Raw genomic sequence first — 15294 nt, forward strand, 5'->3', positions numbered from 1 at the left:
AAGAATTTTTGTATATTCTTAGCAATAACATTTAAGAGTTTTTATTATCCACATTTGTCATTCTATAAAATGATATTTGAGTTAAGATTTAAATTGCTAACTCTTGAATTAAACTATTTTAATGTCTGAACAGAATGATGCAAATCTACTTTTGTTTTCAAAGAAAATGTTTTTGGTAAATTAGAAAGAGTGTTTTCGGACTTTCTTGCGTTTTGTTTTATGGATGCTGTGGGAGCTTTCGTGTTTTTGCACCTGATTTGGCCAGTAAGCAAACTTTGTTAATTTGAAAAATATCTTCAACTCTTGTATTCATATAACAGACAATTTCTTCAAAGCAAAACAAGAAATGATTATAGTGTTGGTTAGGTGTAATTTGCATGTGAAGTTTCTTTTAATATCTTGTATTTACAGATCGTGAGGTGTTTGACATTCTACTTATGTATAAATTTATTTTCAAAGATTAATTTCTGCAATCAGATTTTGCTATCTAATTAAGAATAACAGAACTTAAAATATTCATATCATATATTGGTTCATAAAAAGAATTTCAATTTTATATGATTTAATTGGTCATTTTAACATTATTTATGTTACCGTTAATATTTTGGGTTGATCATTATCAAGAATTGCAATATTACAATAAAAAGAAATTGATTTTATACTGTTTGCCATAAATTGATATACTATTTATATAAATTTCAAGTGCATATTTAAAATTATTGTTGTTTCTTTACAAATGTTATTAAACTAAACCAGAAATGTATTTTAAATAATACTGATAATAATAATGATAGATTTTATAAACCCTTATGCACACTTAAATTTGGCAATTTAAATTAGCTTCAAGCTAATTAAGTTACTTTGAAGTACTCATAAATATCAATAATTAACTATGTTTTTGAAATGTTTCAAATTTCAAATAAGATAACAATACTTAAATAAGGAATATTGACATCTACACAAAAGCACAATAGGGAATAACATGTTATTAAAATGTATTATAAGGATTAAGCTATCCCAAAGTGATTCTTAATCAGTACTTATAGTAGTGTAACATAATTTCACCCAGATTATTTTAAGAAGTAAAATAATAAACACACTTTTATTATCTTATGAAACCATATTAATCTGATATTCCAATCCTTTAGAAGTTAGGTTGGTATGAGTGTTTGCAAATTTGAGAATCAAAGATTTCAGAATCTATATTTTTTCTTCAATTAAAAAAAAATTTCATTAACTGTCTCATTGTTGCTGTTGTTTTGCATGGAGGCATCTGTGCGGAATGATTTATGGTGATTTTCTTACTAAGGCGCCAGGTAATTAAAATTCATTAAGTGACATAGAGATATTTTTATAATAAAATGAACATAGTAATAAATAGTTCATCTAATATATTTTTGTGGTTTTGCAACAAACAATATTTTTTTTTAATTTTGCAATAGCTATTATATTTATCACAAATAGTTTTTCTCTTACATAAGTAAGCCATTTTATTCATTACTAGTGCATATTCAATAGGGTTAATCCAAATAGTTACTCATGAATATTTTGTTTTATCAAAACATAAGTAAATTCAGAAATTTTATTATTATATATATATAAAAAAAAAAAATATTCTATTGGTTTGAACAATGCAACTACTGAATATCTTGTAAGCATTTTCATTTTTATTGAATAAGTGTCTAACTGAGCTAAAAATAAATTCCTGAAATTCAAAATGAGAATAATTGAGCATTTATATATAATATGACAATATTTTCCTTCATTAAAATGAAGTGAATTTTTATAGATGCAGTGAAAAATAAAATAAATAAAAAAATAACTTTTATTTTCTTTAATATAATATACAGCCATGATAGTATAAATGATAATACAATGCATTAAGTATGCAAAAATTCAGGTTAGAATCCTGATCATAGGCATGCTATAACATTAATTGAGAAGTTGATAGGGTTTTTAAAAAAAAAAAAAAAAAAAAAAAAAAAAAAAAAAACTATAAAATGACTTTACCTTGAATTTAATACTAGATAGCAGTGATAGTATAATTGGTAATACATTGTGTCACACGAAGATTCAGGTTGGAATCCTGATCACATGTTTTCTAGATCATATTAGTTAGTTCAAAGGTTTAAAAAAAAAAAATGTTAAATAAAAATATAGATTTACATGCTGCATTTTTAGATAATTTTGCCTCTAAAATAAAAGAGATGATTTTACCTCTTGAAATATAAGAGATGAAAATTTTGCCTCTTGAAATATAAGAGATGATAATTTTGCCCCTTATGAAAAAGGGATGACTAAACCTAGGTAAATAATGTAGCAGTCTGATCAACTGTTCAGAGCTGAAATAAAAGCTCATATTTTTTTGAATGATATGCTCTGCTCAGTATGTTTTTTTTTTAACAATAAACTAAAGAATTTTATTGACACTTATAAATATTTGAATATTTGATAGTAATAAACATTTTATTAAGTTATAATAAGAAATATAGAATATGATATGATAAATTGCACTTATATGTTTAAATATTTTATGCATATCAATGTGAAAAAAAATATAGATAATAAGGAAAATATATGGTAAAATGAAATGATTTAGCAAATTATGTTATTTGTTACTGATATAGTTTTCTCAAATTTGAGAGAAATTAGAATATCCTGTCCAGGTGAGGACAATGCTCAGCTAATTTCACATCAACATAAGATTTAATAACATGAATATTGAAAATATATTTTTGAAAAAATGACTGTATGTCGAAAATTTTTTTGAATAGTAATTTTACTTTGATATTTAACTTTACATAGGTGTATATTATTATTTTGTTTCTTGAATATATTATGTTTCAATGCATAAAATTTTTTTGTAACATGGGGGAGATCCATTAATTTAAAAAAAAAAAAATCTATATATATACATATTTTTTTTCTGTGTTCAGCGGGTATGTGTATGCCACAACAGTATGTGTATGCCACAATTGGCATACACATATTTATTTTCTATCTTTTAAAATATCTTTCATTACTTAAGCTGATTTTTTTATTAATAGAATTACATTTAAAATAAATCAAAAACTTAATCTTTTTAAAACAAACATAAAATATTTATTTCTTCTCTTCTAGATTAATGTAACGGATACTTTTTTATTTCATTACTAATGCAGACTTATATATTCACTGTCGCCTCTAATCGAAAACAAAAATCTATTTATAACTTTTTATTCTAATTTTCCAACGGCTAAATGTTTCGGTTGCATGGTTGTAATAATTCTCATAAATTTGTTGGCGACTCGTGATCGCCAACGTATTATTTTAACTCTATATTGATATGCTGGTTGGCTTTGTTTTGGCTATGTTATATTTTGATAATTCGCCAATTTTGGATCTCCTACCCATGCTTCTCTTGTGTCCGATCGGAACAAATTACACGTACTTTTAAATTTGGCTTTTGACTAGGCAGGTTGTGGGGGATTCGTCTCCCATGGCCTGTCCTTATTAGTATTATTATACAAAATTGATTCAACTGAAATTCTTATGGATAATATATTTTTATATTTTGTAACTCGAGCTCTGCAAATATACTACTAAATAAAAGCTTTTTTATTAATTCTAATCCGGCTCAACTATTATTTTTATCATCTTCTGTTTTCATTACTATCTTCAACTGGCCCACTATACGAATACAAACTCCAACCCCACCTGAATATCCATCACCAATATAAATTGGCACCCTTGGCTTTTCCTTCTTCATAGTGCCCATCTCAGTTTTCTTGACCTTGGGCTCTGGGGTGCAGGAGCAGATGTTCCGGTCACGTGGTCAGCCGAACGCGGAACCCCCAGTGCTTAGTTCCCAAGCATGCTTGGTACTCACTTATTGACCCACTGAAGGGATGAAAAGCTGAGTCAACCTTGCCCGGCCCAAGGATCAAACCAGGGACTCGTGGCACGACAACGCGAAGCGCTACCACTCAGCAACCGGGCAAGTCAGATCATATGAACAACAGTAAATATAGAACCTATTCAATGGCTTTCATAGAAACATTGCCTATTATTTATTTTAACTATTGTTATTTATAGCAAGACATATGAGGAAGTTCAGTTTGCTTATTTATCTACAATTTTCGAACAAAACTGAACTAAGGAGAAGTTTGCAATCTCTTTCAAAAAGAATGAAATATTAACGAACAGCCAAGTACTTTTTTTTACTGATGAGTGCAACTTAAATTTTTTACAAAATAGGAAAAAAAATCAGTCAATAAATTAAAGTTAAGGATATCGTGTATGCTTCTTCATGGTATAATTACTTTATTCACATCACACTAGAGCTGCAAAACTGGATATTAGTGACAGTCTGGGTAACATCCCTGAAGATGAACTCAAGACATACCATTATAATTGTGATATTTTGCTGAGGGGATGGTTCCCGCCTCAAGTAGTCGAACAACCAACACACAAAGTCAAGCACTTTACAGTAGAACAGTTTAAAAAGGACCAATAATGCATACCCTCAGTCCTTACATATGCATATCAAAGTGGTCACCCACTTTTTAACTGACCATTGCCAGTGATGATTGACTTTGGTGATCTACTGGTAACTGTGATCACAGTGGGGCGTAAAGTGCTAAGATATATAGGATTAAAAATGATTAAATCATGTAAGTTTACAGATTTTTGTACTTAGTTCAAAGAAGAAGAGCATGACAACATATGTATGAAAGTTTAATTATTGGTGCAGTGTTAAAGATAAGGCACACAATCAGCAAGAGGATGACCATTAACAGACATTAACCATGGTATCTGAATAGGAAGTAAATTACACAATGTTTCTACCATGGACATTAAAAGATAACGTTTTTAAATAGAACTTTTTATAATTTATTATTCCTAAAGGAAAATTGATAGCTAAAACATTTAAATAAAAATATTTTTGAAGCAAAAACCTTCCTTGATTATGGGAAATATTAAGCTAAATTTTTAGTTATATTACCAATTAGCCTTAATGTGGATTTGTAAACCATGCAGAAAGCTATATCAAAACTCTTTGGCTATAAAGCTGAAATATTGATTAACTATTGACTAAAATATAAAGACAAAACCTTCCATATGCTAGCTATAATTGAAAATAAGACATATGTATTGGAAATCTAAATATAACTAAATAAATGAAGTTTAGTGTGAGATTCAATGAGCACTTGAGTATTTAAAGCTTAAAGAAAGAAAAACAGCTGGAGTGATCATACAAATATTTCAAAGATCACTTGTGGTATTAGAAAGCTGTTGGTGGGCTTTTCTCTCAGCTTTAACATGAAAATAAATACAAAGAACATTTCTCATTTTCCACATACAAATAATTTTACATATTTTTAATTTTCTTTCAGGAAAAAAAAAGAATAGGCTGTAATATTTGACAAAATATAAAATTTTTAATTCTACTAATATTTTTTTTCTTACATTTATAATTTTCTAGATAGTTGTCAAAGTGAATACATAACGAAACAACAGTAATTGAAAAATTTTGAGTTAAAGTTTTGATCAGCTGTAGAATAAAACATTCTTGTTTGTAAAAATCTATTAAAATTTACATTTTTAGCTTATTCAACTCAGGTGTTTGCTTCACCAAAGACTCAAATCTTAAGTCTAACAACAAAAATGAGCCTTTAAACAAACAAACCTGTTTTATTCCAATAGAAATCTGTTCTTTCAGCCTTAAAAAAACTTTTCTGTGCAATTATGGAATTGGGTCCTTCAAAATCGGGATATTTAAACAATCGAACGAAAGATGGCTGGCCCTATAACAGAGGTAGAATAAAAAATTCAAAAATAATATGAAAACATACAATATTAACAAATGCCAGCACACAATAATAAAGCATGCAATTCTGACAATTTACCTAATTATCCGAAAATCAGCCCTCAAATTGCCAAGATTTTAAATAATTTTGAGTTTAAAGTAATTTTTCCCCCTGTAAGCAAACTAACTTTCACCAACCTTAAAGAACCTATTGCTGATATTAATAGTTGGCATATTTATCAAATTTTCTATCAGTGCGATCTTGCGTGTATTGGACAAATTAAACACACCCCTAAATTTAGGCTTAAAGAACATTAAAGATGTGTCTAAAATCTGGATAAACTATCTTTAATCAATCTACACACAGTTAGAATTCTAATAGTAGGTTTGCGTTTTCTTTTACTAAAATTATTCAACTTTGCTCTTCATCTAATGATCCTGACTTCTATAAATCATTCCATACTTTAAAACATTCTAATAATTTAGTTCATGATTTTTATAGTATCCAATTCTTTCCTAATGCTTGGAAATATATTATAATGTAATTTCAACATCTTACACCCTGTAATTCCAACTCAACCACTACAAGCCTGTTTCTTATCTTCCTTCTTTATTATCTAGTTCAAGCTCAAATCACTTCTTTTCTTAATGCAACGTTTTCTTATTCATTGTTTTTTCTTTTATTAAGGTGTCCAACACCTCGGAAGGTTCATGTTTATAGAATTGAAATTATATACCCATTTTTTTGCCTTTATTTATGCTTTATTCACACATAGCACAAAATGGGGAGATAATATACAAAAAGTGATGATGTATATATGGGTAGCCCATATACCTATGAATATCAATATACATAGGCAGGGTTAGAATCGAAATTATATACCCATTTTTTGCTTTCATTTATGATTTATACACATAGCACTAAAACATATTTTGTGTGACACGTTAGATAATGGTACATATCCTACAAGATTATATGGGGAGGTAATATACAAAAAGTGATGATATATATGGGTTGCCCATAAACCTATGAATATCTATATACATAGGTTGGATTCAGCTAGAATGGCGACATTGCTAAAAAAATCATACACATGGGCGGCTAATTTGTTGCTTAGAAATATGTTTGGAATTTACTGAATAATAACAAAAATTAGTCTTATGTATAGAATTCTATCGATTTAAAAAAAATAATTATAGTACTAATTTTGTTGTCTTACACATAGCATGGAATTTAAATGCCTGGTATTCAATAAAAATTACCGAATGCCTATACAAAATATTTTAAATTTAAATGGTGTAATTTCAAATTTACATGTTGTGCTGTGCTTTGGAATTATGTACTGACACTATAATTATTCATCAATAAAATAATATTTTTTGCTCCTTTAGAATAGATTTTATTATTTATTATTATTAAATTATTAGATAATTAATTTTTATTGTTTGTTTTCTCAAGTTTGTCTACCATAAGTAAGATTAGTACCAAGTAAGTACCAAGTAAGATTTTTTCTCAAGTTTGTCTACCATAATAAGTTTTTAGACCACTAAATGAATACCTAAGTGGTCCTAATGGACCACTAAACTTTCATTGCTGGTGTAATCCCTATACATAGGCAAGTGAGTTAAAATGAATTTAAACATTGATTTTAAAAAGAAAATACTTGACTGATACTTATTAAAAATGATGATGTATAAATAATATTTTTTATTAGTTTCATTGCAAAATAAGAACAAGTATTTTTAAACACAATTATTAAATACCTTTACTCCAGGTACGAAACAAGCCAAGTGATAGGGTGGGTTCCCTGGTGCTAAACTAAAATAGGCTACTTTCTGCAGGAAAATCTTCTTTGAAATGGTATCTGAAAAAAAACATACCATTTTAAAACAAAAGAAAATACAATTAAAGAAATAAAAGCAGATTAAAACTATCCATGAAAATAATTTAATAAACACAATCAGCTCAATACCCATAAAAACACAAAAGTAACATTACATTAAGGAGATGTGTACGTAGCAACAGTGAGGACAGAAACTTGAACTTGACAGTACACAAAGCAGAAGCTTTATGTTGCTCAACTATAAATGATCACCCACAGTCTCAAAAGGCTAGGTCACTTTATGAAGCAGTGATTTCAAGACAACAAATAGGAAAAATGTTTAAACATTTCACCTAAATAACTTGTGAACAAGAAGACATTAAATAAATCAAGTATCTGGTTTTATTGCACACAAATGGATTTAAAGAGAAATTATTGAATTGATAAATTATGGAAATAAAAAAATGCTTAATGAGCATTAGGATTACAGCTACGACATGAAATATATAATGAATTGAGAAAATATAGTTCGGAAAGTAGAGTAAAAATATGCGTTAGTTTCTAAACTTTAAGATACTATAAGAAATTTTTTCAGGAAACTTTTGTTAAATGGAACATTATAAAGGAAAAAACTTTATAATGGAAAAAAGTTTATAGTGAAAAATATATACATATAATTTTTTTTTTAAATAATGAGTAGACAGTAATGATAACTTTCATTTCCCCAAACTGTAACAAATCCACATTTTTTCCTTCACTACAAGCATTAAGAGGTAATGTTTTTGAGAAAAGTAGAGTAATAGATAGTTTCTAAACTTCAAGATACTAAGAGAAATTTTTTCAGGAAACCGTTGGTTATAATGGAAAAAGAATTAATGAATCTTATTATTTTAATTGTAAAAGAATACTTTTTGAAATTAATCATAAGATAATAATTTTTTAAAAAAATGAGTACACAGTAATGATCACTTTCATTTCTCCAAGCTGTAACAAATCCTCATTTTTTCCTTCATCACTAGCATTAGGAGATAAGGTTTTTTCTCTTTAAACAAAATATCTTTAATTCTTTTTTCCTTAATGCTGGTAAAATATTTGAGCGACAGGTGCAGAAATTCAAAACGATCTATAAGGATGTTATAATATTAACATTATAAGAATAGCATTTGTGACAGGACCTCTAAAACAAGATGAGAAAAGAAAAGGCACAAGAACAATGAATCAAGGCTCAACTGTAGTAAAACACAATTCTCTTGAAGGAAAAAAATAATCATTTTTATTAATTTCACTATGGAACAACACATACCAAAGTTTGCTTTCTCAAAAAAGTGAACTTCATTATTCACATTTCTAGCACATAAAAATTCATCATCAGACCACTGGGGATTCCTGAAAGAAGGAAGTAGATATAATTTTTACTCAATAATATGCTTTAAAAAAAAGAAGAAAATGAAACTTACCATCCTATCTGTTTTTTCTGTATAAAAGATTTAATACATTTTCCTGATGCTATATCCCAAATATGAAGATTACAGCTTTCTTGCTGGTTCTGTTTAGCTAAAAAAAATAATAAATAAATGAACACATAAAAATAAAACTAATCTTTCGTAATTTGTAATTAATGCAATTTTTTTATAACTTAAAACTCAACAGAACTAAATAAAAACAAGTAGTATCTAGTACTTGAAGGTCATGAGAATTTGACTATTCTATTTTTAAACCCAATTATCTAGCCAAATTAAACAAAATGCTTTTTTTGTAAAAATGATAGCATTTACATTTTAATAATATAAGTTTTAAAAAAAATCCCCCTCCAATTTGCGAGGAGATACTTAGTACTAAGATCTACAAAAAACATTGCAATTTAAAATTTCATAACTTCACTTTTTCATAAAGAACCAAAATTTATTTTATGGAGTTAGCTTTTTAAAATTTTTTGATGATAACAGAAAGAGCAATTTGGAATAAAACTATGAGAAAATTTTATAACTCACTGAGAAGAAATTGAATTCAAGTGGTTGTTTTTAAAAAATAAAGTAAAACAATCAATGAATTAAAATGAATTTTAAAGTTTCCGTTTTAGCATATAGGCTTAATTAAAAATTATTTTGTAGCAAAGAACTAACAATGAATTTTCCAAAGGATGTTAGATATTCCAATGAAATTAATTTATCCAAAATAATAGAAAATACATAAAATAATTTTAAAACTCTGATTGATAAAAACAGAATAGAAATTATATAATATTTATAAATAACTAAACAGCAATAGCATAACTGAAGCACAAAATAATACAAATTAATCTTGCGGGTTTTAATGTAGTTTTATTTACACAGAGTAAAAAAAAATTGAAAGAGGAGTAAAAAAATGTAATAAATTTCATATCCTAATGAAATTTATTAATCAAAGAAAATAGTTTTTATATAAACTAATTTTTAAACTATTGACCAAAAACTAAAATTAGATTTTAAAATATTTATAAATACTTAAAGAGTACAAGCATTTTAAAAGTATAAACTAATACAAATTAATCCTCATGGATATTACTGTAGTTTTATTCCCTCCCCCCCCCCCCAAAAAAAGATATTTTTTTCAAAAAAGAAAGGGGAAAAAAACAAACAAGTCTAACCTGAATACGGAGTCCATGTAGACAAGTAGTTTCCTTTTGAAGAAAAATGAATTAGAGAAACACGAGGGTCATCCACTTTGAATAATGCTTGGTAGTTAGAGCTTTCAACAACAGAGGTACTAAACACAAAAATAAGGAAAACATTTATTGAAAGAGAGAAGATCAGAAAGAGAGAGAGAGAAGATGACCCATTATTTTCTTAAATCAAACACTTATTAATAAAGATTTTAAAAATTTTTAAAAAATCAATCAATCTCATTTCAAAGGAACATTCGCAAAAGGAAATACATACAAACCAAGAGAACAGATGTGTAATTGAATTTAAAACAACTTATAACAAAAATATAAATTATTTCAAGAGCAATTCCAAACATTAAAAGCAGTGAACAACAGAGCTATTAAAAGGAGAGTATGCAGGGTGCCCAGTGAGAAGACATTATCAAATTCCCTGATATTTCCCTGATAATTCCCTGTAAGTCCCAGAATTTCCCTGTATCGGGCAGATGTTTAATTTTCAATTTTATTAATAAGAAATTTTATAATCTAAAATGTAATATAACCTATAATTATAATATAACCATATAAACATTATGCATTTGGAAATAAAATAGATATTATACAAAGTACTGCAAACTTATATTTCTCCTAGTACATAAAATGTTACATAACTTCAACACTGAATAAACAAATACAAGAAATCACTGTATCACAAAAACATTTATTCTCACATTATTTCACAAAGAATCAATCTGCTCCATTACATTACTAATTTCCTTCGAAGCATCTTCTTTGATTTTAGCAATTTTTTTTTCCAATTCTTTCTTAATCATTGCTGTTTTTTTCTTTTTGGCTTCAATAGCCAAATTTTCCTCATCTGCAAGTTTACGTTTTTTTGTATCTTCCTTCATCAATGAATGGGCATTTCGGAAGGAGTGCACAAGGGGTTTAGAAATTTTATACGAATTTACATTTTTTACAGTGGAAATAATAGTATCGTATACTATTCTTTGTGATATCAAAGTCTCTTCTTTTAAATTTTCTATCAAACATTGAGAGTTTACAGAGAAACCTCTCTCAACGTTTGCATTACCGTTATACAAACTCATGGTGAGCTTCATTACTTTGGAGATTTCATGGTGATCTTTGAGGAGTTTAAACACATCTCTCCACAACACATCGACACGACTGTCAGTCCTATTAAAATTTTTAAGTAACTCTATAACAAGATTTTGCTTCAACGCACTTTTATATTGGCGCTCAGCTTTATCGGCTGTAGGCCCATCGATCCAAGCATTTTCCATGAGAATTGTAAGTAAATTCTTAATCCTTAATGAAGCCAAATCGACAACAATTGCCACATCTGGATCGAAGCATGTCACTGCCTTAGTTAGTGGATAAAGCAATGGTGATTTCTCAAATAATTTTGAAACAAAGGACTTATAACATGCTAGGCAATCATTTCGAAATTGAGACACTTCATTATCTGCAATTTTCTTTTCTTTGTTCCTCTTTTTTAAAGCATTGCGTGCAGCATAGCCTAAATCAATTTTATCTGCAGGTAAAAAGTTATCTTTCTTGCCAAAATCTATTTTATGTAAGGAATTTTCTTTTATGATATTATCTTTAACAAATTTACTAATAATATTTAGGCAAATAGAATGCAAAGAACTATAGAGAAATGGAACAAGTGGGGCGTCTTTTTGGAATTCCTCTAAAAACGGCTCTACTTCAGCAATAAGGGACTTGAAAAATTGTAGTTTTGCCTCTAAAAGTGGATCTTCAATAATTGCACAAACATTGATAAATGATTCAGTCCGTAAATTATCTTTATTCAGCTTCACTCCAGATATAAATTTCTATATCTGGAGTATTCTATATATTTCTATATCTCTATAAATATCTATGGCACGTTGCGCAACATCTCCATTCTGCAGCCATCGTACAGGACAAAATTTAATTGGAAATACATTCGAGCCCGTATATTGTACAAACAAGGCACGACGTGCCGGAACATCTTTAAATAGGTTGTACAGTGACCGCAAAAACTGAATCAATGACCAATTTGTCATCCTGATTCCTGTTTTGAAAGCTCCATGTAAAACATGCAATCCACAGCTGCCCATATTAAGAATGATTGGATGGCCGTCCTGGCTTTCATCTCTTATCTCAGCTTTTAAATCCTTAAAAAATTTATGATTGACGTTTGGGCCATCCATAGAAATTTGCACCATTTTTGATATATTCAAAATCGACAAAGCCTCTTTAAAATTGCGCCTTATTTCGTCCGCTGTGGTGCGACTTAAAAATGCGGAAGTTAAATATCTGGTGCAAACAAGTTCTTGCTCATTACACCAGAATCTTACATTTATGTCCATCTGAGTCTTTTGGGAAACCTTATTTAGAGATTCGTCGAATCCAACAGTGAAAAACTCGCATTTCGAAATATTTGTTATTAGTTCTGTTTTGAAATATGGAGCAATACCATATAAAATAGAATATGCTATTTTACTTTTTTTTAGTTTAATGCTTTTGGCAATCTCGCTATCTGGAAATAAAAGCTGAAATAATTCTACATCCTTCTCAGACATCCTAACAGATTTATGAGTAACAACAGTGTGAAGACACCATAAAATTTCTGCTTTCGTAACATCATCTCTTAAAAGGAATGATTCAAGACCTTGTCTTGTAGAAGGGGTAGACAATACTGGATCATTTAGGGATTCGACAGAGCTGCTGCTACTTTCAATAGTTTTATTAGAAGACTCTATGCTTGGTGCTTTACCATTGTCAGAAGTGAAAAATGTTAATGGTAATGTCCCTTGCATTGCTTTCATTCTTTTTACATGCTGTACGCTTTTGGCATGGCTTCTAAGAGCCCGACGGCCCATATTACTTAGTGAAAACGTTGAATGGCAAACAACACATTTTGCTCTATGGATATCTGATTCAACCTCCTTAACCCAGTCTTTGAATTCTGGATTATGAAGCCAATCCACTTGGAACCGAGCAGCCATACAATTATTGTTTTATCTGCAAATAGAATAAATATTCAATATAATGCTCATATATTGTGTGTATTGTATAATTTTAAATAAATAGCAAGAATTAAAAAAAAAAAACTCTGTACTTTGGAGAATCATTTACTTTTTCTATGCTGCTTACTATAAAATGGACTACTCATTGCATAAAATGATATTTGTATATCCCTTGTTTAATACCACTCTAATATTCTTAAATTATTGTTGATTTAAATCAATGTTTTTTTAATGATATAATGAAAGCAACATTCATGCAAATATTAATTTGCATGTATATTCTTTATATTTCTCTGGAGAAAGCATCATTATCATTGATATTTTTTAAATTATATTTAGAAAAAATCTATTAAAGTAATTTTTTTAGAAAAAAAAATGATGATTGATTTAAATCAAGTCTTTTTCTAATAAAATAATGAAAGAAATATGCTATTGAATACATTTACAGGCATACTGCATTTCTTATATGCATTAGTAAAATACCATCATTACCATTGAAATCATTTAATTATTGTTTGTATTTCTTAATAAAACTTCATTTCATTCTATTGAAACTAAAACTATTTATATCTTATCATAAATATTAATTTTTTACAAAAAGTATGCTTAAAAAAAACAAAGCTTGGATTTAAAAAAAAAAACATTAGGTTTTAAACAGTGGTTTGAGTAATGGTTTAAACCAGTCAACCCAGCAATAAATTATTAAACACATACTTACAATTTTAAAATTAAATAAAATATTGATGGTTTCATGTAAGAATTTATTAAATTTTTCCTTGTCTTCAATACATAAAAAAAAAAAAAATTTTCTTCTTTGCTCATTCAGAGTGTTATTCATTAAAATTCTGTAAATCACTAAGCTGGATTTTTAAACCACGTGAGCACGAATTGTGAAAAGTTTAAGTTTCAAAAATTGCAAAAAATAATCTTGACTAATGATTTAAACTTTGCAGGAAAGCGAATTGTCATGCTTTACTTATATATAAAATGTAGTCGATGCAGCAACGAAAACGACGTGTGTGACTAACTTAGTCCTTGAAAATTATAAAAATAAAAAAAACATTAATCCCTCTTTCATCAAATTAATGAATATTTAAATATTAGAGATAATAAAATTAACGGCTGTAGGAATTAATTTTTAAGAACTGGTCAGTTTCCTGACAACGAAGATGGAAAGCCGTGAGTTACATTTTATACTCCTAAAAGATTCTTACTTTTTTTTTTTATAGTTAAAATATCAACAAAAAAAAAATATTTAAAATTTGCTGAAAGAAATTCAGAAAGAATATTAATTAAATGAAGAATTATGCCATCACGCGAAAATTATAAATTTAGCTTATCGAAAAATCAACCTGCCGTAAACGAAAATAAGTTAAAATAAACACAAATTTATCGGAATAAAAATAAAATAAGTTCATTAAATTGAAAATAAAATAAGTTATTAGGGCGCAAGAACAAAAATCTTCCATGCGGAGTCAATATTGCGCAATCGGAAGGACAAAAAATAGCTTTTCTGTTATACATTTTTTAGAACTTATCTCTTAATGACGTTACGTATATAAGACCTTAAAAATGAAATTAAGCAAATATTTTAAGATAATTTTAAATAAATGCTTAATAGTTATAATTAAAAAAAAAAATAAGATAAAGAACTTACCAAAATTCCTTAGAAACAGAGGCGAACACATGCACGATCCTTTTGACTCAGATGCAAAGCTGCTTGGGAGGTTCCACGTGACGATATCGGGTAGGAAATGACGTCAGCAACTTCTGGGCCACAGCTACTTACCGCACGGGAAAGAAAACTTGTTTGTGACGTCATCCATTACGAAGGGTAGCGCCGCGGTTTGAAGCATTCGGCGATTGCTGGCTATTTGAATACTTTTCCCTGATTTACAAAGATTTCAGAAAAATTCCCTGATATATCCCTGATATTTCCATAATTAAAAAATTCCCTGATAATTCCCGGTTTTCCCGATTTTCCCTATCGCTGGACACTCTGGTATGGAAAAAATTTAATAA

At 28.3% G+C, this 15294-nt stretch overlaps 2 protein-coding genes across 3 annotated transcripts in view; both read right to left on the reverse strand.

The window, feature by feature from the left end:
• The window catches only part of eIF2A (eukaryotic translation initiation factor 2A), a 32682-nt gene that overhangs the window by 11201 nt on the left and 6187 nt on the right, over positions 1 to 15294 (reverse strand). For both annotated transcript variants that reach the window (XM_087168220.1, XM_087168225.1), the window contains 5 exons: positions 10238 to 10356; positions 9069 to 9165; positions 8915 to 8997; positions 7553 to 7653; positions 5669 to 5786 (listed from right to left, as the gene is read on the reverse strand). In XM_087168220.1, coding sequence (XP_087024346.1) covers positions 5669 to 5786; positions 7553 to 7653; positions 8915 to 8997; positions 9069 to 9165; positions 10238 to 10356 — 518 coding nt within the window. The remainder of the gene's footprint in view (positions 1 to 5668; positions 5787 to 7552; positions 7654 to 8914; positions 8998 to 9068; positions 9166 to 10237; positions 10357 to 15294) is intronic.
• On the reverse strand, positions 10936 to 14899 carry LOC147816584 (uncharacterized). Its single transcript, XM_087154604.1, has 2 exons — positions 12124 to 14899; positions 10936 to 12093 (listed from the first exon to the last, which is right to left on the reverse strand). Exons 1-2 carry the CDS (start codon positions 13249 to 13251, stop codon positions 10972 to 10974), a joined length of 2250 nt encoding a protein of 749 aa, XP_087010730.1. The 5' UTR covers positions 13252 to 14899; the 3' UTR covers positions 10936 to 10971.

Source organism: Parasteatoda tepidariorum, chromosome 1, assembly GCF_982258835.1.
Source record: "Parasteatoda tepidariorum strain Cologne lab strain chromosome 1, Ptep-v5.0, whole genome shotgun sequence".
NCBI classification, from domain to species: domain Eukaryota; kingdom Metazoa; phylum Arthropoda; class Arachnida; order Araneae; family Theridiidae; genus Parasteatoda; species Parasteatoda tepidariorum.